The sequence below is a fragment of the Neolamprologus multifasciatus genome, chromosome 4 (genome assembly GCF_963576455.1).
Source record: "Neolamprologus multifasciatus chromosome 4, fNeoMul1.2, whole genome shotgun sequence".
In the NCBI taxonomy this organism is placed as follows: domain Eukaryota; kingdom Metazoa; phylum Chordata; class Actinopteri; order Cichliformes; family Cichlidae; genus Neolamprologus; species Neolamprologus multifasciatus.
Genome location: NC_140442.1, coordinates 24,133,080 through 24,155,852, shown reverse-complemented (window position 1 = coordinate 24,155,852; position 22,773 = coordinate 24,133,080). Strand labels below are relative to the sequence as shown.

The 22,773-nt window shown below is 44.4% G+C and overlaps 1 protein-coding gene across 4 annotated transcripts; it reads right to left on the bottom strand.

Annotated features, from left to right (window-relative positions):
• Positions 1-68: 68 nt before the first annotated feature.
• tcf20 (transcription factor 20) lies at positions 69-19,801 on the bottom strand. 4 transcript variants are annotated; one of them, XM_085157771.1, is made up of 6 exons: positions 19,627-19,801; positions 4,344-12,778; positions 3,995-4,088; positions 3,793-3,856; positions 3,538-3,638; positions 69-1,553 (listed from the first exon to the last, which is right to left on the bottom strand). In XM_085157771.1, exons 2-6 carry the CDS (start codon positions 11,547-11,549, stop codon positions 1,549-1,551), a joined length of 7,470 nt encoding a protein of 2,489 aa, XP_085013897.1. In that variant the 5' UTR covers positions 11,550-12,778; positions 19,627-19,801; the 3' UTR covers positions 69-1,548. The 4 variants fall into 4 exon arrangements, with proteins under 4 accessions (XP_085013897.1, XP_085013895.1, XP_085013898.1 ...); XM_085157769.1 differs by lacking the exon at positions 19,627-19,801 and adding an exon at positions 14,735-15,346; XM_085157772.1 differs by lacking the exon at positions 19,627-19,801 and adding an exon at positions 14,735-15,346 and having other exon boundaries at positions 3,807-3,856.
• Between the last annotated feature and the right edge of the window lie 2,972 nt (positions 19,802-22,773).

The following is a 22,773-nucleotide window of genomic DNA, read 5'->3' as shown; positions in this document are numbered from 1 at the left end:
AACAGGCGGGTTTCCCAGAGGAACAGATGCGAAAACAAATATTTCAGGCATAAGAAGAGGAACATACGTGAAGCATTTTTAAGTGTATTCATAATTCATATACATATTGACAGGTTTCTAATACAGCATGGTTTTGATAGTGTAACTGTCTTTCAGCTTGACCTTTTTTTTTTCTTTTTTTTTTACAAGAATAACAATAAAAAATGATAAAGACAACACCATGTACGACTCACTTTTAAATTTTTATGGCAATGCTTCTTTTGAATGGATTTTGCATCTCCCGATTAGAATGCTGCCGTGTCACAGAAGTTTGAAACCATTCAAAAGTACTTGGTTAGGCTCGCCCTCGTTCACATGACACCCTCTCCAAAGTTCGCTTCCAAAAATGTCTGACGTCTGTCAGTCGAACGTAACTTTGCACGAACGTCTTACAAACGCGTGCATCCAGTACGCAGTTCCACACCAATAAAACCTCTTCAGTGTCCGTCCTTCACCTTTTCCCAGCCGGCGTGGTTAAAGATGGCAGACACGCTTTAGTCCATAGTGTTATCTGCTCCTCTTACGAGCGTCTGTCCTTCTCTTTGCACATTATGAACTTTTTGTACTTGAAAAATAAGACTGTGTCCATCATTTTTCGTGAATACTATCTGTACCGTAAAAACCCTGGTGATGAAAAATAAGAACACTTTTCAAAAGGACCAAAAAATGGAATCAAAGACCCAGAAGTCAGCATTTTTTCTTTTTTTCAGTTTTTCCACACGCACTCAATTGCTCACTCATACATGACTTTAGAAAGGCAACAGATGTCCGTTCTCCAAGGCAATAATGTCTTTGTGGCAAACATGACCCTGACATTACAGACAACATCACTCTGGCTCCCCCCTCTCCAGGAATGAGGAAAAAAATCCAATTAATGCGTAGACTGAATATAAAATGAGATACATCCATTTCATTTCCATGAGTAAATACTGATGAGGTTACAAAATAATGAGGACTAAAATAATAACTGTGATCATCCTAATATCATAAAAGGTAAAATACTAATTGTGAGAGGATACAAAGTTCTCTCATTTCTTGGGTTTATCACCCAACTTGCTCCCAATATGTCAAAGCAAACAAAAGAAAAACAAGAGAAAATACAGATGATGATGATAAGCATGAGTTAAACACTAAGGGTGTCACTGGAAAATTAAAGTAAGCCTAGAGAGGAAGGTTGTTTCTTTTGTTCTTTATAGCAGAGTTCCTTTAGTTCCTCTGTCAGTCTTGATGTTTTATCTCATCCCACTTCCATCTTTGTAGTCCTTTTCTTGTAGCTCCATGCCCCTGTGTTGCATGTCCATGGGGTTTTTTTTTGTTGTTTTTTTTTTTCTTTTTTCCGGCTTTTAAGTAAAGAGCAACAATTCTCCTAAAAAAATGATTTTTCTCCCTCCATTGTCTTAAATGTAAATAATGCTGAATCTTGGTGAGAAATTGTACATTCCCTTTTGTTGTCCTCAGCCGCTGATGACAGGCCAGTCTTTTTCAAATTTCTCGGTCTTCTATCCCGAACTAACCTAGGAGAGAAAGAAAAGGCATAATGAAGCAAAGAGGATACGTTGCAGTTTCAAAAAACCTGAGCATGCCAGCAGCGTTGTACAAAACAGAGACGAGAGGTATCAGTTTCCATGAGGACAGGCTGGATTGGAAGTGAGGGGGAGGCAGCGACAGGCACAAGTACAGCCACTAAGGTGAGGTGAGGAGGAGGAGTGCGAGAGCTACATGATTTTTTTCCCCTCAATGCTACTCAAAGAAACCTGCCAACAAAGAGTGGCTGCTGTGTTGCTTTTTGGAATTTAAATGAACAGAGAAGTTATAAACAAGCCAGAGGCAACAAATCCATCCATTAATGAGACAGAAGTGTCTCCACATCTTTTAATAATTAAACAAAAATAAAATGCAGCATGTGTTTGAACGTTTCTATGTGGTAACTGAAGCCCTTTGTTGAGGCAGGCTTTCACACTGGAGCTGGTTGCGAGACAACGTAACATTATACACCAACATCCACTTCTACATGATTACATATAGATGACTGCTCCTAGCACACAAGCTCACAATGTGACAACTATGAGGTTTGACCCTTTAAGACCTAGCATAGAATCAAGAGCCAGAGCTTATCTTTATATTCTTACATGCTGTAGTGCCATTTCTGGCAGCATTTCAAGTTGTTATACATCAATACAACCATTATAGCCCAAACTTTAATAATATATATGCATTAAGCGCATAGTAACTACACAAAATTGCAAAAAAGTGCAATAAACTACAAAAAAAATTGAAAATCGTTTTTGTTTTTACATATATTTCTAGTTGGAGAAATTTAAGAGGCTTATCCCTCAAAAATGTAAATACAAAAAAGTTGCACAAAATAGTTTCCAACAACAGGAAATTCATTTTGAGTGTCTTAATAGTTTTATTTTTGAGATACACCAATTTTTATATATTGCAGGAAAAACGAAAATAAATATTATAATGCAAATTTGCAAAAAAAACAGCATGTGCATCAAAATAAACTATTTAAAGCAGTGCAATTTGATTTCTAAGCATCCCAGAAACTATACAGAAAAGCATAAAGTCAAACGTGGCTTTTAAAAACACCAGCATAGGCTTATGAGGCCCTGGATGTTAAAAAAAGAAACCTACATTTTTCGCAAAAATGACGTCACTTCTGGTTTCGGGCAGGTAATGGCGGACATGCAATAGTTCGTGCTGATGTCCTTTTCCAACGCAGGAAGTGTTGCAAACAGCTGATCAGATCGGCAAAGCGTGTTTCTAGAATATTATGTTTTTTTCTGCTGCAAGTGCTTTTTATGCAATTTTTGCAACGACCGGTCTTAAAGGGTTAAGAGGCTTTTTTTTAAAGAAATAAGTAAACATGTAAATGGCTTTGGATGAGATCTGACAACGTTTAAAAGGATGAAAATCATTTTAAGAAAAGCAAACAGTATCGCTGTATTTTCATTGAATTTTGCGTTTAAGGAGACAGACTAATTTTTTAAAAGTGTTCTTGAGCATTGGCTGGTTTTATTTACTCATATTCAATGCAGTCCCTGTGCCTGATTATTCAGACAAATGTTGTTTTTGTGTTTAAGGCACTTAACACTGACCTATGAACCATTCAGACATTAAAAAAGGCAATTTTTAAAATGTATCTTTGGGCACTCTGTTACTAGCGGCCTGTTGCAAAAAAGTGGAATCTGTGGAATATGCCAAAGAGAAAAAAATACAGACATAAAAATGTATTTCGAAACATCAACAAGGTGATCAGGTATTAGTCATAAACTCAGGGTGGTGTGCAGTTTGTCTTTTAGGAAATGGAACAAAGAAAGAGGGAAATAAATCAAAAGAACAGTGAAAAGGCGACCATCGTCCAAAGAAAAGCTTTGAATAGAAGAAGAATAAAAGTGGTCGGACTGTATTGCATTGCATCCATTTATCATTTTACCATAGCTAAAGACTTTTGCACACTACTGTATCTTACATATACAGCTGTAAACTTACAGCTTCCAGACTCCTGTGTCTCTTCCTCCTCCCTGTTTCTCTCAGCCTCTCTCTGACTGCTCCAGGTACACTGACTTGGCAGGCCGGATGCTCTGGGTAAACTGAAAGAAGGGAAGAGGGGAAAAAAACAAAAACAGGACGAGACAAAAGTGTGAATTAAAGAAGACTGAAGATCCTGAAAGAAACGAAGGGTTCAGGCACCGATTTGGACGTAAAAAGTAAGATATTGCACTGAATTACAAAAAGAAAACGAACCTTTCCTTCTTTACCTTGTGCTTCGGACACCGCAGCGAGAAGTTATCTTCATTCAGAGAGCAATCTGGCAAACGGACAGAGAATTTCAAGACTCTGAGAACACTGCCATAGACCTTTTTTCTTTTTTTTTTTAAATCCAACAACAGGCTTTCACATCACCTTACTATTTCCAGTGCACTTGTGCAGTAATGCAGGCACTCACCTGCTTCAATAGCACATAAGTAGTGGTAGCGAAGTGTACAGCCTTTACTGTAGCAGCCCAGGGTTGAGCCAACCATCTCACAGTATGAGCAGGACTGAGAAAATATGATATAAATACATAAAAACCGTCAGATACAGAAAGACAGATACAATCTGAAAAAACTGATGAGCAAGCACACTTGATATACTGTATAGTACATGATCCACTGCAGTACTGGGTGTCTTATCAACATGCATGTATACATGTGTTTTTATTAAGCAGTGAAACCTACATAAATTTAAATAAAAAGCATAAATTTGTAATTCCCCCATCCACCCCACCCCAAAAATGCCAAATATGTACAACTCACTGTTTCTCTGGCGCCATCTAGTGCTTCCTGCAGGCCATACAGTCTCCCATTGACAAGGTACACTCCACTGGTCCACACTATACATCCTTCATGGACCCACAGCTCCTCTGGATCCATGGGCATCTGAGGCAGTTGTGCCAGCTGTGCCAAGGGTCCCAGGGAATCCAAGGCCGGTGGAGGGGGCTGGAACGGCAGGGAGGCCTTACTGTTGGCTGGCACCATTCTGGGGGAATCCTCACTCGACTTGTGTCTCCTTTTGAAACGGGGATGCGAGGTCAGCTTTCTGTGCTGAGGTCGCTGCTGAGCTTCATCTGCAGGCTGCTGTTTCGGCGGCTGCTGCTGGTCGGTTTCAAGGTCTGGCTCTCTCTTAAGCTCAGGGATAGGTCTGATATCCAGATTCATATCCCAGGTTAGAGATGCTTTAATGGCAGCGGACGAGGAGGAGGAGGAGGAAGAGGAAGAAGAAGAGGCAGCGTTACTGTGCTTGTCAGCCACATGCGTCATCATTTCCTCCCTCCCAGCTGGAGAAGCAGTTCTGACTGTAGTGTTAAGAGAAGCAGGGTTTGAATCCAGATTGAAGGCATAGTCGCTCTCAGATGAGGGCTTGGTAAACTGAGCATCTTGTGTTTGTGTGTCTTGGATTGTAGTCAAAGGGTTTGAGCTCACGTCTGAATTTGGTCCCGTTTTGTTTGTGCCTGTGGTTGCCTGACATTGCCTGACCTGGGGCTGATTCTTGGGGAGCTTTGCAGCATATTCAGCTGGGTAGAAAGGCCCGTAGAGATCTCCGAGGTGTTTGTAATTTGCCCATTTCTGACACAGGCAACACAGCAGGCGGCCGGAGTGATTGGTCTCCGTAATCACAGGGCCTGAAACAACATAGCCAGATGAAGGAAGTGCTTTTCCTGACTGAAGTGTAGTTTCCACCTCGTCCGTCTCCCGTTTCTCTGATTCTCTGTCTCTCCTAGATAACTGAGAGGAAAGAGCTGAGGTCAGGAGGCATTCAATTCCACTCCCACCAGCTTTCCCTCCAACTGCGCTGCGCTCTCCTTTCATCTTGTCCTCCTCAGCGTTCACAATGGTGCACACCGCCCCAATCTCTGGTACTTTTTTCTCCACGTGTATGTGGGGAACAAACAAGCCCTTTCTGTTAGGATCCGCAAAAGCTCTATTTGCACCTAAAGGTGTATCTGGATCGTCTTTGGCCACTGAGGCCGTTGCCGCTGCCGCTCCTCGACGCCTCCTCCTCTGCCGCCCTCTTGCTTCCAGGGGCTCGTCTTCATCTTTGACGCCTCTGCGTCTTCGCCGCACAGGTTTGACCTCGATCTCCGGCTGGGTGTCCTCGCTCTCGACGTCCACCTTCACTACCTGGGTTAACACAGGTGGGGCCAGCGGAGGAGTGGTTTTACTGTCTGGCAGAGGGGGTGCTGGCGGGGCTGTTGTGGTTGTTGTTGTTGTTGTGCTGCTGCTGTTGGTAGTCTGCATTGTTGGTGGAGTTGAGGGAGCAGCTGTAGCTGGAATGGGCGGTGCTGGAGAAGCGCTCAAAGTTGCATTCTGTGTTTGGACTTGAGACTGAGCGCTGGCTTGTGTTTGGACTTGGTTTTGGGCCCGTTTTTGTTTATTCACACTCCCAACAGGCCTGCCTTTTTTCTTGCCAGATGGGAAATAGCCTTTAGGCACAACACTCTCTAGCGGCTTTGAATCTTGTGGTGACAGACTGGACCTACCGGAGGACATCTGATGCTGCCTGTTGAGCATGTGCCCTTGAGCCTGGCCGTGGTGGGGCGGAGTGGTGCCATAGTAGTCGCTGCCAGGATAATCATCGAATCCCATGCCAGATTCTTGAAGTTTCTGTCGAAGAAGGTTAGCGGCAGACTGCTCTCCCCTCCTCGTCTCAAGCTGCTGGTACGTGTTGGTGAAATGCTGAATGTCTGACAGGGCAGACGAAGATGGAGGTGGGGAACCCTGAACCGGGCGAGGAAGAGGTGGAGGAGGAGGCAGTGGTCCGAGCAAAGCGAAATCCTCCTTGTCGCCAGATGCCGATGCCACAGCAGCACCTAATCCAAAGTCAAAGTCCTGTTGTTTGAGGGGCTGAGACGTCTGGTGGGGATCGCATGGGTAAGCTGATGGAGGTAGAGGCCCAGTTTCGTCGACCCCTCTAAAGGGAATCATGTCGTTTAATGAGTGACTTTCATCCATGTAACTATCGTCCCCTCCTGGAACCCTGGGGAAATGTGGCAAGTCTTGGTCCTGCGAGTCATTAAATGTTGGTATTTCGGAGTGAGAGAAGCCTGGGTAATGATTTGACTCATCATCAGCATGGCCTGCTGGCTTTTTAATATTTGGTGTGATTTTCTGCACTATTGCCTCTAGTTTCAAACCGCGTCCTTTTCTGGGAGGCAAAGCCTTAGTGTTGCCACTGGATGGAGACAGAGGTTGGGAATAGGTGCTCTCTCTTGGCAGAGGGGATGAGAGCCTGGGACATGGAATATCTGAACTGGAAGAGTCATCTTCGTTGTGATGGCCAGGTTCAGACTGGGCCCCAGGAGAGTGATGTGAATTTGTGGCGGCCCTCTGTTGAGACACATCCTGGAGTTGCCTTTTGGCGGGAATGGGAGAGATAAAAGAGCGAACTCTCCTCCGTAATATTAGCGGATTTGTGTCTCCGGAGCCCCCAGCTTTGGTCTGATGCTGCACCTGTGGCTGGGTGGAATTCACGTCAGCAGGAGACTTGGTGGAGCTGGGTGGAGGAGGTGGGCAGGGATGTTTGGCTTCTTCTGTGGCTACTCTTGAGACCTCAGGTTCGGCGGCATTTTGGCCGTGAGGCATCTGCGGCAGAACAGGGCCGTGTGAAACAGGAGTTGGAGGAAGGAGAGGGGGAGGTGGTGGGGGAGGAGGAGGAGGAGGCTGCGCTCTGAAGTAGTCCCCCTCCATCATTCGAACACCTTCTCTTCCGGAGTGTGTCGACTCCCACATTTTCATGTCATAGTAGGCGCTTTGATGATGGAGGGAAGGTTTGCCAGCGTGCGTTTCACTTGGCATGTCAGTTTGAGAGATCATCCTCTGTCTCTGCTCTGACTGGCTGACTTTAGGTCTTCCAGGGGACAAGCTGGGCTGCAACATCATCTCCTTGGTGGGCCTGCTCATCGCTTTTACCCAGTCACTCATTTCATGGTGATGAGGAGGGCCGTGAGGGTGAGGATACATTTGAAGCTTAGATGCAGCTTGAGCTGAAGGTGACAGACTGTGGTATGGATGGTGGGAGGGAAAATGAGGATTGCTGCGTGACATCATATTGCCCTCTCTTGAATCTCCATATCGATATCCAGGAAATGTGCTGCTGCTGCCAGCTGACAGATCAACGCCGTGAAGGTACGGCTGATGCCTTGACGGCGAAGTTAAAGGATTAGTGTTCATAGGATGAGAAGGCAAGGGGGGAATATCAACATTACTTCGCCTATAGGGGTCAGCATTCATTACAACTGATGAATGGATCGACTTGGAATGATACTCCGCGTCTGCCTCATTAGCCCCACCACTGCCTTGCTGCTCAGTTTGCAAATTTGGAGCTTCCACCCCAGTCTCTTTTGATGCAGTTTCCATTTTCATTACTTGTTTCTCTCCCGTATCCTTTTTAGTTAGATCACTGGCTGCTGCTGCTGGAGAGGAAAATGGCTGTTGAATCACAGAAGCTCCACTCTGACTTTTCTCCCGCTCTCTCTCCCTGTCGCTCTCTCTGTCCCTCTCTGGTGTGCTGCGTCGGTTTGGCGACACATCACAGATGACAGAGCGTCGCTCTGATGGGGCTAATATGCAGCCTGATGATTTCTGAGGCTCAGTTTGACCACCGCTGCCGGTTAGTGGCTCTGGCTCTTGCAAAAGGAGCTCCTGCACAGCAGAGGATGGAGTGGAGACATTAGATAAGGCTTTTCTCGGTGGTAGAGAGTAGTCAGCTAAGTTTATGTGTTTTGTTGCTGCTTGCTGAGACTCGGCCTGTGGTAAATGGCCCTGGGACACACCCACCTCTGTTTTCTCAGCATTTTGCATAATCTTAGCGTTTGACATTTCTGACTTCACTGAGGACTGAGGCTCTGCGGTAAAATCAGGCTCGCTTCCATGCCGCTGGCTTTGGGGTTTTCCAGCGCTACCCATTTGAGCTGAACCTTCAGTTGCTCCACTCTGCATTCTCATACCTTCAGCCATGCCATATGATGGGTGTCTGGACTGAAACTGCTGATGAACTTGAAGATGTGAAGAAAATGCCTGTTCTGGTCTCCCATAGCGACGATCTAAATTGTAACCTTGAAGGACCTCTTGCAAAAGGCTTGGGAATTGCTGAAGCTGTGCGTTCTCATCGAGACCTTTAGCCCCTGATCCCTGGCCTCGCTTCACCAAGGCCTCTGCTACAGAACCACCGTCTTTCTGATGCACAGGTCCGAAACTAGGTTGTGACTGTTGGTATCCTAAATATCTTGGATTTGAATCCATCACACCCACTGGGCCAGGCCTCCCTTTGTTCTTCATGGATAAATCTGAGCCATACGTTGATTCAGGGTAGCCATACTTATGCGGGCCAGACTGGGAAGGATTATGAGGCCGTCCGAAGTTTGATTTCTGGTAATGGGATGAATACAGACTGAGGTCTATGCCTTCATCGCCATTATGACTGCTCGACTCTCTTAAATAAGAGTGTGAGTGTTTCTCTTCTATACAGTTGTCCTGGGGATTCTTGCTTTTTTCTGTGAGACTTCCCTCAGACCGAGCGGAAACAATCACTCCAACACTACTGGCGTTCTGCTGCTCCTCAGACGTGTGCTTTTCTTCCCTCTCGTTACTGTGTAATCTGGATGTGGAGTGCACCCTATTCTCTTTGTCCTGTCCATTTTGTGTATCGACTTCCCCATCCCGCTGCATTTGGCTGCTGCCTTTCACGGTTTTATCAGCTACACCTTCGCTTTCGTTTTTAATGACTTCATTTTTAATTTCTAGTGTCTTCTTATTGCCACCTCTGCGGTCATTGTATGCTGCCCCAGACTCTGGGACACAGTTTGGCTGAGGGGGAATACTGGAGGAAGTGGATGAGGGGGATGAGGAAACTGGAGGCATTGGATGTGAGCTTGGGCCAGTCTCTGACGACTGATACACAAAGGATGGAGATGACGATGAAGCAGGAATATGAGCTTCATTTGCCTTCGCTTCAGAGGCAACTGGATCCTTTGATGAATCAGAGGTGACTACTTTGACATTTGATGTTTGTCCAGTCTGCGGTTGGCTTTGGCTCTGTGACTGAGGGTGAGAGCCAGCTGGTTCAGATCCACTGCTTGCACCGCTCATCTGCCTCACTCTCCCATGTTCCCCCTCAGAAAACTGCTCCTCTCGCTCCACCTTGGTCCCTGAGGAGCCTTCGACTGACAACAATGAGGAGTCTTCATCCACCCCGACATCTATGCTGGCTCCATCTCCGGCCCCTACTGCACTTCCATCTTTGACCGTGCTGGTGCTTGAGGCTGCGCTTGCATTGCGACTCCTCGGCTGCGATGGGAGCACGCTATACGTCGCCTGTTGCATCTGCCCGCTTTCTTTCTTCTTAGGTGAAAGCACTGTGTCAGTAAGGACCATGTGCTGAACTGTGTTTGGTAAATTGGCTACTTGTGAGCTCAAGGCATTAAGACTATTCAAGCCGGCATCCTGCATTTTGTCAACAGAAGAGGATGAATAAACAGAAGAAGCTTCGTCTCGGGATCCAATTCCCGTGCCTAGCCCCATTTTACTGCGGCCTGTTGGAGGGAGATTGCTCCCTCCGGCTGCACTCATGCTGTGAGGTTTATGACTGCCACTGCTACCACAACTACTGATGCTGCTATTAGAGTTGGGTGTGGGACTTAACTGAGGCATAGTCTGCAGTAATCTACCATGACCGTGGCTGCTACGAGGGTTTGATGTAGGAGGATGTGAAGGACCATGACCTGAGGGGGTTCCATGTGCCTCTGAGACACCCATCAAAGGGGAAGGAGAGGAGCTACAGCTGGGGGAGTGCACTGCCGATGCAGCTGGAGAGGGATTGGAAATTGGGCTAAAGTTTTGGTTAATTTGAGTTTGTTGCGCATTAGGATGCATTGGCGATTTGGTTATTTCTTGGGATGCTGGCTGAGGTATACTGGGATTGGAGGCCTGATGATGTTTAGCATATACAGAGCCTGGAGACTGGCCCTGCATCTTGAGAGGTGTGTCATAACCTATCCCTAAATTGTGCTGCGAGTTGCGGTGCTGTAGTGTGGCTTGCTTGTGAAGTGAATGTGTCTGTGGGGAATATCCAGGATAATTTGAAGCATGGTAACTTTGTTGAACATTCTCCATTGGCCCCACATTGTTAGCAGCAACTGAACTGGAGACTGAGTTTGAACTGGAGTTGACACTGGGAGAACTGTTGACTTTGGGATCGAACCCAGTGCTGGCAGCCCCGTCGAGATATCTCTGTGGAGGGGGGCTGTACATTCCTGATGACCCCGTGGATGCGCCACCCTGGGGAGAGTAGTGCGGGTACTGATGGGTCATTCTATGTCCAGAGTGTGGATAGCTCCTATGCTGCTGTCCATGATGGATAGCTGGGAAGGTTTGCCCATGCTGGCGGTGCTGCATCTGAGAACCTGGCACTGGCTGCATTGCAGGGTTCTGACTCATATTATACTGATGAGAGGGAGAGAACGCTCCAGTACCTCCTCCTGAACCAGCACTAGAGGCATAGTCTACTGGATATGGCGACATCAGGCCAGATGACGGTGCAGAGCTAGATCCGGGATGCCGGTACTGGTGAGGTATATGTCCATCAATATTGGGGTACCCAAAACCTGCCCCGTAGCCCATACCTCCCCTTCTGTGCCTGTCCTTTCCACCCACTGGAAAATAGTAATCCATGGTCTCTTTCCTGTAAGGGTTATTACTGCTGCCACTGTGAATGTTACCCTGTGTTGGTGTTGGCTCCACAGCTCCTCTGTTTCTAGCACTGTAAACAAGCATGTGGCTGGCTTGACTTGGGTGGTGATGGCCTCTGTGCAGGCTCTGCTGTTGCATCCCTGCATAATCATCTGTCATCCTCGGGGATATCTGGGGCTCTGCTGGCTGTGGGGGATAGGGAGGTACGCCTCCACCCCTCCCACTGAACCCAGGGGGGAGAGAGGGGGGAACTGGACTGTTAGGAAAATTCTGCATTGTTCAGAAAACTAAAATATCTGTTAGTGTTTATATCAGGGAATGATTCCGATCAGAAACTGGAAGGCTTGTGACAGTAGGAATAAATGACAAAGAGAGAGTCTATGGCCTGTCAGGAAAAGAAAGAAATGCTTTTGAAATCCACCAAAGAGCAAAGCAATACATACACACATACATATATGTATATATTGCAGCTGTAATAATCACTTTTGTAGTGCCAGCAGTGGATCGGGAGGTTAAACTTAGGATGATATCTCCAGTTTTGGAAAAAGGTCAAACTGCAAAAACTGTACTTTTTAAATGTGAACGTGTACTTTCCAACGGGGGAAAAATGTTCACTTAACAGCTGGGTCTTAGAAAACAGATTCTTCTTTAAGATTTATGTCGTGAAGCAGCTTTCTACTTCAAAAAAAATAAGAAGATTAAAAATGAGCAGTCATTCCCATGAAGCTGAAGCAGTTTGGCACCGAACAGGCAAAAGATATGGATGATTGCCACATCACCATGTGAGTTTTTCAACCTTAAATGTCTTTACGCATATGAACTCCACACTAATAACAGCTCAAGCAGGCAGAGTTATTTCTGGGTTTAAACGGTGTTACAATCCAACACGGTCTTGCAAAATGGAAAAAAACAAAAAAACAAAAAAATATCTCATTAAAACCATCGATTTGTGCTCCGTCGCAGCAATCCTTCAGTTCGTCAAAGCGTGTAAGACTGCCGGGACTTGACTCACACCTGTGTGAGACAAAAACTCCAGTAATGGAATCAAGTGGTCTGAATCAAGACCCTCACTCAACATCATCCCAGAGGCGAACGCTCCATGGATATTCACATCGGCTCTTGGATACCGAGTCCAACGCTTTTTCAGGTGTTCGTTTTCTCGGTCTCTCCTTTTTGGATGCCGGTTTCCTTTTTTAGTTTTTTGCAACTGCATGCAATCATCTGGACTGTAGAAGTATTTGATCCCTATATAGTGACGGTTCTCTCCTTGCCTCCGCACATCTTGACGCTTTCCTCAGTCTTCAGCACTTAGCCATCTTACCTTTGTTTTTTTCTGTCAACCATCATTTAATTCTACCTAGTTCCATGGCAACAGTTTTCCAAAAGGAGGGTAATCCATTTATTCCACTTCAGGTTGAGTCAATTCATGCTCCTGTTTTCTGTTTCTCTTCTGTATTTCCATGCAGATGTGTTCATTTCCCATGAACTGCTGACCAGAAAAAAACCTGTTGTCGAAAAAAAAGAAAAGATAAATCAAATGCGTGCAGACGTAATGCGCCAACATTTATTAAATATACCTCCTGCTAAAGCTCTGTTGTCGTAGTTAAATATTTATAACTAGCAGTGCACTGACTGTGCTCACAGGGCAATAGCAAAATGCATTTTGGGCTAATTGACCGTTTTATACTTATATATTGCATATATTACTTTATTAATTAATTAACTGCAACGACTCAGTGGTAAATACAACATATACGTAACACTAACAAAAAAAACCCCTCATACTTTATTTTCAAATGATTGATCTGGGGTCACATATTATCTCAGCATTTCTCATAAGTGCACTTTATTTTCCAGTCAGCCGCATAAATATTACGCTGCACTATTGCAAATGCATTTGCAAAAAAGGGCAATAATCTAAACGTGACTTAATGTTGCACAAGCAATCTCATTCAACTTCTGTCTTCTCTACTTAAAAGGCTTTCTGGTCTCGTATCATCGCTTCTCTTTTATCATTCTCTGCGAGTACAGCTTTTACTTTGGTCCACACTTTAACAATGGATGCTTAAGGCGTCTCTTGTGACTGATAAACAGGCTTGGTGGCTGAAAGGAGGGTAATCAACAGTCTCTGAGTGAGGCAACAAAATACTCATCCTCACAGGTAAACAACCAACCCTGTGGAGTCAAGACAGAAGCAGTCCATCTGTCCTCTTTTTAAAATGAGAAAAGGAGACCATTAACCTTAATGTGCTTAACTTGTTTTTAAAGGATTTAATTGTTATGGGTGATAATTAAAGGGAAGATGCCGCCTTTATGGGGTTAGTGCCTTTAATTGTCATGTGTGACATAAGCCTCAATTGTATGTCTCTAATACACTGTAAAATTGTTAATGGCCCTAAAACAACTTTGGGTGGCTTCTCCCACTGTGGAGACTTTAACTGAGCAACATTATTGGGCATCACTAGAAGCTGCAAGCAAAACATGACAATGAGCAGGGACCATGTGAGGTTGCTAAACAAACCGATCACACCGTGTCAATCGGATTGAGTCAAACCACACAGCACCATCAAACAGGTCTGATCAAACGCTCCGAGGGTCACAGTTAAGGTACACCGGCGATGCAGAGCAACAGCTAAAGTTAGGTGGAGACACTTGGTTTCCATCCTTCTGTGAGCTCACGGTTAGGTTATGGACAGATTATTAATTAATCAAAGCAGCTCGCCGAGCACGACCAGGCGGCAGCATTCATAACACAGACAGCAGTGCAGCAGCAGCAATAATAAAAACTGGCTCAGTGCAGTCTGTCAGCAAGTCAATCAGCTGCACGGCTGCCTAATTGACACGCAGACGCAATGTTTTTGCAGATAATTATCAAACGCTAGCTCCGTTTTATCTGGACAATTTGTCGTCTCAGACTGCCATCAACAAAACACAGGCTTTTGCACCACAACCTTAGTGGCTATATTAGCCAGTAGCAAGGTATACGCATTACAATTAGCCTTGTAGTGCTGCCTCTTTTTTTTCTTTTTAGCTCCTTTAGGTTAGCGTTAGCAACAATACCTCAAATGCTGCATATTAAAATTGTAAGCTAGCCGCATATGTTGAGAGCTAGCTAAGCTAGAACCTCTAGTTAGCATTGTAGCAAGGCAGCTAATTTGCGTTTCTTGCATTTAAGACCCTGCACAAAAGAGTAGTTACAGCAGGCTAAAGGAACAGGGGCAGCCAAGCAGCGTTTAGCCACAAAAAGAGAAGTGATTAGGTGCAGATGTTCCCCCCTCACATTATTCAGTGGGGCTGTGAGTAAATGGGTTAGCTAGCATAAATAAGAGACCTGGTGTGGGCACTGCATCAGAAAAAATTGCCGTCACGCAGCCAGATATTTTTCTTGAATAAACAGAGCTAACGTTTGCCAGGGAGAGGCAAGTCACTCAGAGACAGGCTAGCTAACACACTGTAGATACCTGAAAACGTAGCAATACAAGGCCCCTCGAAGAGTGAAAGGCTGTTTTGTGACAATCCCGCTGCTGTGGCAGGAAACCCCAGTCTAGAGTCGACTCCTCCGCCGCTTTTCCCTCAGCGCTTTTGAGTCCAGACAACCCCGACCAGCGGCGGCGAAGTCGGGGGCCCCGTCACGACACTTAGATCCCGGGCCTTTCTTCCGATCCCCCCTTTTTTCTTTTGTCCTCACCTCCAAAAAATGATGAGAGCGGAGCACAATCGGGGTGCCTGTGGGTCCCGTAACCAGCGAGGTCCATACACCCCCGCCCCCTCCCCTCTTGTTCCCTCGCCTCTCGCTCTCTCTCTCTCCCCCCTCTTTCACACACCGCTTAGGTGATTCCACCTATCTCGAAGTAAAATTAAACACATTGCCCTCGCACGAGCCTCCATCAGCACGCGAAGCTTTCAGACGTCAGTTTCCGTCACTAAATTGCATTTGCATGCCTTCATCAATAGCTCGACTCATTCGTTTTCCTGTTGGACTACTGTTTTTTTCCCCTTCTTCTTGCAACAGAAAGACCGCCTTAAAAATGCATACACACTCATATTCCTGCACCCCCTCCCTCATCTCTCTCCATCACATCCCTCCCTCCCTGCCTCCCTCTCTCAAGCTTTTGCTATTTCATTGATTTTTACCTATGTCTACAATCAAATCCGAGACTATCCCAATATAGCAAAAGGCAAATTTTGCATGTGTGTCTGAGTATGTTGCCTCTGCCCCTTTGTTCTTATTTCATCTCAAGTGAAAGTGAATTAGCCTGATGAAGGCACCATGGCTACAAAGGCAACATGGAGAGGAGACGGGGCTGGATGGAATGGTAGGTTAATGAAGAAGGCAACAAATGAAAGGCAATTTGTGAGCAAAGAGGTGCGCCTGTATTAGAGGAAGATTGCAGTGCAGTGGACGAAGTTCACAGTGGTCTCTTAATGCTCAAACAGATCTATTAAACACACAGTGCAGCTGTATTTCCCCTGTTTTGGCACAAAGAAAAGCCACTTAAGTCATTATGATAATAATATGTAACCATTGGTTAATGTTTGACAGGACAGACTCAGAATATCATCATGGCCGGGACAACAATGTAGGTGCTACAAACAATCCTTTTCCCATTAAATTTATTGTGTTGTCTGTGCCTCAGCTTTTCTGCTCTCACACAGGGCCACTGAGTGCAGTACAGACCCACTCACACTCTCCTGCCATCATAATTACGTGCCCTATGCCCTTCATCCATGGTGCTGCACTTTTAATATACTGCAGTGTGTCATACATGCAAACACGCATTCTGCCTGTGTGTGTGTGTGTGTGTGTGTGTGTGTGTGTGTGTGCAGCTCTCTTCATTCTCTCTCTTCCTTTCACCACATGCATGGAAACACACACACGCACATACTGGCAAAACACAACACAATCCCAAAACTCCAGTCTGAAACTCACAAGCGCACCGTTTGCACACAAGCGTGCACATCCGCATGCAGCCACTCATTTAACCTGCCAATCACCACGGTAAAACCTCTCTTTTTCTAACCAGCAGTTCAATACATTTCATTCCCTTGCAGATACACGTCTATTTCTATCATAGTTGCCATAGCAACTGCATCACAGAGCCTTAACTGTGGATAATTTTTAAGGCTACGTATCTACATTTCTGTGTGTGTGTGTGTGTTTTTTTTCCCTTCTATGAACGATTTCATGCAGACGCTGTTGTTTGCTGGTAAAAGAAAAACGTTCAAGCACGAATCGCTCGCGAGCAGTTGTGTACTTGCATCGCCACCAAGTCGAACTGAAAGAGCTGAGAGGCGACATAAAGGGCTCATACTCTGGGCTGGCAAGTCAGCCTAGCCAGGCCTATCCAATCAACACGAGCGCCTGCTGGGATGCACACAGACTCTTTCCATCATGTACAAGGTCACTAAATCTTGTACAGACGAGTGTCAAAGGCACAGCTGTAAAGAAAGCAACCGGTACTGAATACACTTATATGAATAAGCCAAACCCCCTAGCATTAAAATGTTATACCCACATACCCTGTATTAACTTATGAAACTTTCTTTAGATATTTAATTTAAATCATCGTATATTTAATAATGATAATTATACTTAAACATATGATATGTATGGGGCTGGGGGAGGGGGGGGGGGTTATTCTGATTACATGTAATTGGGATAATCAACCTGTATAACCTGTGAGGAGACATGTGATCCAATTATAGCTACATTGTGACAGATTGCTTCATTATATGATGATTAATTCGTAGAACTGTGACATTTATTACTTCTTTCTTTATGACAACCAGCGCTTTTAACTCATGAACAGTGCACCTAAACTACAGTAGTGTGCAAAAGTCTTGAACCACCCATTCACTCGCTGAGCCACTCGTTTATTTAATTTTTGCTTGGACAATGGGAAACAGGTGCAGCGACTTATTGGATCTTGCACACATAAATGAAAACCCTGTATATAAGGAAAAATCTCTACAATTCCATCAGTCTTTGAAAGTTAATATTTGGTATGACCACAAGCTTTTCTGTAACACAATCTGATCTCTCTTCCTTAAGAAGTCTTCAGGAATAGTTCTCCAGACTTCTTCAAGGACATTCAAAGCGCTTCTTTGGATGTTGGCTGCCTTTTGTTCTGTCCTCTGTCAAGATGACCCCACACTGCTTCAGTAATGTTGAGGCCAGTCCATCAGTGACGGTGCTCCATTGTGTGTTTTTGTTTTTCTATCCAGGTATGCTTTCACTGCACTGGCTGTGTGTTTGGGATCATTGTCATGCTGGAAAATGAAGCAGTGGCCAGTCAGAGAATTTCTAGATGGTACTCTATGGTGGATCGAAATCTGATGGTACTTTTCCATGTTTGTAATTCCTTCAGTTCTGACATGATCCCCATCGTTGCTGGCTGAAATGCAGAGCCAAAGCATAACAGAGCCTCCACCATGGCTGTAGACACTCAGTGTTGTCCCTCTCTACTGAACCCCTCAGTATAGATCGATGACAATCATCAGCTGACGGTCATCAGATTGGCACATGTTATACAGAGTCCACTATTTAAGTTGCTTTAGCGTGTCCACAGGTGCTACTCATCTGCAAGCCGCTATGCAACTCACCACCCTTCCAACTCCTCCTTTCACGCTCCACCCGTGTTAACTGACATCACACCTGTTGTCAGTGATGCCTGCTCTGCTCAGTGCTGAGGTCTTGGTGTTGCTGTCCCAGAACAAACTTGTACCACTTTAAACTTTCCAGGGCACAAGCTCCTGTAACAGACTCATGTCACCAAATATGAAATTAACAATCTTGATTTGACTGCAGTGATTCTGACTTAACTTCATTTTTTTAAAAATGGTATTTTAAACAGAAAAAAACAAGGTTGATATCAATTTTACGCGAACAGTTGAAATCCTCTCAAGCACACTACATGCTTGCAGTGAAGATTGAGATTTTACAGATCCTGGAATGAATCTGAGAACTGAGCCATAAGCCGACTACATCACTGCAGCCTGACAGAAGCAAAACAGGCACGTTAGACACCATCTACAGAAATTTGAGCCACTATTTCCACTAAAGGCATTTCCCTTGAAACGTCAAAACTAAGTACATCAAAGCATACAGAAGGTCTACAGCTTAGATATGTGGACAAGATAATGCCATTACGGCAAGCGAATGGATAATTAAAGCTCAGCTGGAACTTAGCTTTATAACAATGGCACATGCAGAGAATAGATGGTTGCACTGTGCTCTCACCGCTCGCTCTGAATACAATCCATTCTCAAGTGTCACCTTTATCTAGAAGCAGGAGACTCATTAGAAAGTTCCTATTGCCTACTGACTATTTTATAACATTTCTTAGAGTCAGCGGTTCCCAGAAGAGAGCAGCCAATTCTGAGAGGACAAATGTACTGTGTATGACACTTTGGTTACTATTGCTCGAAATATGTAAGCTAATATTTATTTGTTTGCATTGAGGATTGTACATTAAAAATAAATCACTCTTAATTTGAAGGTTCTGTTTGTAAAAGTAATTGGCTTTAATTTTGCAAAACCATGAATAACAATTGGTTTTGAAAATCGAAAATATTTGGCACCTCATAAGTGAAGGTTTACTGAAAACATGGCACAGTCCCAGGCTACATTAGCATCCACGTGGTTCACACATCAGCATCTAGTGATCTGCCCCAAGGTAGAAATAATTTGCAGTTTCCTTGATGACCACATGGAGTCAGAGTCATACAACAAACATTCAGCTGTTCTCTAATGCTCAAGAGCTGGCCTTGCATTTCAGCAGTGGACTGAAAAAGATATATATATATATATATATATATATATATATATATATATATATATATATATAATCAGTGTCCATCTATCCCTTTGAAGTGCATGCTTCTAAAGTTATGCTCTAGTACAATTTCAGTCTTTGATCCTTCTCCGTCCCAAGTGTCTTACAATATCACAATTAGTGTCCCACGGACATTAAGTGTTATATCAGTACAGTGGGGCTGCTTTGATAATGTATGGCTGAGAACATATTTCTGAGGACAGAGAGAAATGAGATCTTGATTGCTCCTAGGTGTGGTGACCCTCTCACAATCTCAGTGAAACTCCTTCAGATCAAAGAGTATGATGCAGCCCAGTTGAAATGCAGCAGCAATTCTCTGAATCTGTGACCTTAACAGTCTGGTCTGATGATGCAAAGAAGAATTCCCCTGAAAGGGACATGCTCAGTACTCCCTTTGTCCACCAACATTAAGGTGATTTCCCCCCATCGAACCAGTGACTTTCAGCACAAGCAGTGTAAAAGCACACACTCTAAATTTGCTCGTTCTCATGCAATCAAAGAGATACGTCTGCACTCACCTGTTTTCTGATCCTTTTGCTTGTTCACCAAAATGAGAGGTAGTTTAAGGCACTGAACGGATCCACAGCACTGTCAGTGGTGAGCAGTGGTAAGCAGTGGACAGCAGGGAGCGCTCTCTCCTAACATCCCTCGGCGCTCTAGCACGACTCGCTCTCACACTGAGGCCTGCTGCCACACTCTCCCCGTCTCCTAGCAACCTCCGAACCCTGCCTCCAATCACTACGGATACCGAGAGGGAAGGAGGGAGGGTGGGATAGTGAGGAAGAGGGAGAGGGGGGAGAGGAAGAAGAGGTGGTGAGTCTGGCCTGGCATCAGCATCCAAGCTAGCAAAACTGAAAGTGTGCAGAGCTTGAGGTAGCAAGTTGAAGCAATGGTTTTCTAGAGTGGGTGGGGTAGGGTGTGTGTGTGTGTCGGTAGGGGAGAGATGAGCAAGGAAAGGTAAATCATGAAGCCGAGGTTCTCAGGGACAGATTGGGATCATAATTCAAATCAGCCATATTACAGATTGTGAAGTGGAGGAGAGTGATTGCCTCAATTAAGCCAGTTTGTCTTGAGGGTCCTCTTTGCTTAGTCTGCACACCTCAAAGTCCCTCCTCTTTCAGCATCTCCTCCTGACTCCTCTTCTTCTACTCTCACCCACCTTCTCCCGCAGCCCATTAAATTTGATGGTGCCATCATCATCTGTGTTCTGTCCTTGTGAGTCGCGGCTGGCCCCTGTGCTTTATGACTCCGCTCTTCTTCCTTGGGGGGTCCTTGCCCTATCTGTCTGCGTGATCTATGTTTCTCGGTGACCGCGCGCGTGTGCACCGAGATAAAAAAAAAAAAAAAGTGCACATACATGGTAACATGCAGTCCCGCACGACATCACGCACATGTCGCGTGTACACGTGCAGCTGTCCGCACCACCACGTCACGTAGCATCATTCTGCGGATATGTCATCCACGCCGAACACAGAGCGGGCACACCTCGCACGCAGGCCCACACACAGTACTCCTCACTCACAGTAACAAAACACAAGCTTTCACACGCTCCTTGTGCGAGGCTACAGTGACCTTAGACACTAACCCTCCCCCTTCCCAACCCCTGTGGCAGCTGTCATGTGGGGATGTGGCATACAGATACACGCATGACAGAGTTTAGTCAGGAAGACGGAGCCATGATCCGTGTCAGGTTGATGCACAACAGGAGTCACCCGGGTGAAGGCTGACAGGTTGTGTGCGGCTTGCAGCAAATGCAAACAAATACGATGCTTGAAGAGAAGGTGCAACATTTTGCCTGCAGGAAAAGGAGAATACACAGAGAAAATTATGAATGTTATATTAAAGAAATACAGATGAGTGGGGGTGTTGAGAGGGGGTGTTGTGGCACTGGAGATAAACGTTGCTAATACAGTTCAACCTATACGATTATTATGGTTGCTGTATTATTTACTGTACCTACCCTGTAATTCATTCTCAACAGGACAGCATCAGGTCAGCAATAATATATATGGAGAAATAATTCCCACGAAGATATGAGAATAATGATCATAATCTTTGAACTATTAGTAATATTATTAAGGTTGTCTGACTACAGCCACTGTTTTTTCTATTTATGATAGCTTAATCGAGTTATGTGGATCAAATATGTGGACACATGGATTCACAAAGCATTCAGAGAGCACAGAGAACAGGTTTACTTTATGGATATGCAGAACAATATCAAGAAAACTCAACTTACATATAGCTTTTTCAAACCATACCTGTACATATACCAGTCAGCCTCTGATGTGATATAGTGTGATGCATTATGAGATATGATATGATAATATAAAATATAGCTCATCTTTGATACGCAAACTAATGTGATGTGATATAATAGGAGATTTTAAAATATACAATATACTGGCCCTTAATAAACATGAAGCAGTACCTTTGACTAAAATGCAACTGAAATATACCAAATTAAAGGTTTATTTATTCAAATAATTATTTATTAGGGGAAATATGCTTGCTATTACCAGAATGTATACTAATCAAGTAAAGTTTTTTACATTGTACTTAAGTAACAAAATTACATTGAAAATTATATGTAATCAATTTACTTAAAGTCAACATTTCAGTCATAGACAGTTTTTTGAGTGTACATGATATCTTTGTATATAGTACACACAGTGGGATATGATGTGATAAAAAATATGATGCAACATACAATATGGTGCAATACGACACAATATAGTATGATACAGTGTGTTAAAATACAATACAATACCATGCAATATGGCATGAGATGAAACAATGTAATGCGAATTGATACAATGTAAGCCAAAACAATGCAACGCCATGAAGCATGAGGTGAGCCAAACAAACTGAAACAATGTGATGCAAGGATACAAAACTACAACTGCTACCCTCATTAGTAATTATTAAACTCTTCCTCATTCTCTTGCTTATTACTCCCAGCCAGTCATGGTAGATGGTTGCCTCTCCATGCTATAGGTTTCTTCCTGTTTAAAGGGAGTTTTTCCTTCCCACTGTTGCCAACCGCTTGCTCACAGGGGGTCATGTAGTTTTCGGGAATCTTTCTAATATTGTAATATAAAGTGCCCCGAGGCAACTTGAGGTTGTTGTCGATTGGTGCTATATAGATAAAATGTAACCAAATCAAATCAATTCAACAGAACCACTGACTTAAAAGTGTATCCTGTACTTCCCAGCATTGCCACAACATCAGAAAAACAGCCCACCCTCTGGAGAAATCCAGGAAGATATACTGTGTGCCTGAAAAACTCCACGCTACAGAGGAGATAAAGGCAAAAAAGAGAGAACATGTGTATGTATCTGTACGCGTGTATCGTGTCTGCATATGCGTGTGAGACATTGATGAAGAGCGAAAACGCTGGCTGCTGTTGCCGAGGCAACCATCTCTCTCCCCTCTCTTCTTTAACCCTTTCTCCACAGCACTTCCTTTTCACCTTCTGTCTTTGTATCATAGTGATCTCTCACTTGTTGATGTTCTATCACCCCATCTGTCCCTCTCTGTGTCTCCAGGCATCTCTCTGCTCTCCAGCTCTCTCTCTCTCTACTCGCAGGTCTACTTCTCCCTGTCATGCAAAATCCTGAACCGTGAGCTACTCTGTATCCTCTTCGTCTTGATTATTCATCCT

Excerpts from the sequence above, each read along its gene's own strand:
- tcf20 (XM_085157771.1), bottom strand. The coding sequence starts at position 11,549 with ATGCAGAATTTTCCTAACAGTCCAGTTCCCCCCTCTCTCCCCCCTGGG. Across the intron at positions 4,089-4,343 it reads TAGATGGCGCCAGAGAAACA|TCCTGCTCATACTGTGAGAT; the intron begins GTGAGTTGTACA and ends ATATTTTCTCAG. Across the intron at positions 3,857-3,994 it reads CTTATGTGCTATTGAAGCAG|ATTGCTCTCTGAATGAAGAT; the intron begins GTGAGTGCCTGC and ends TCCGTTTGCCAG.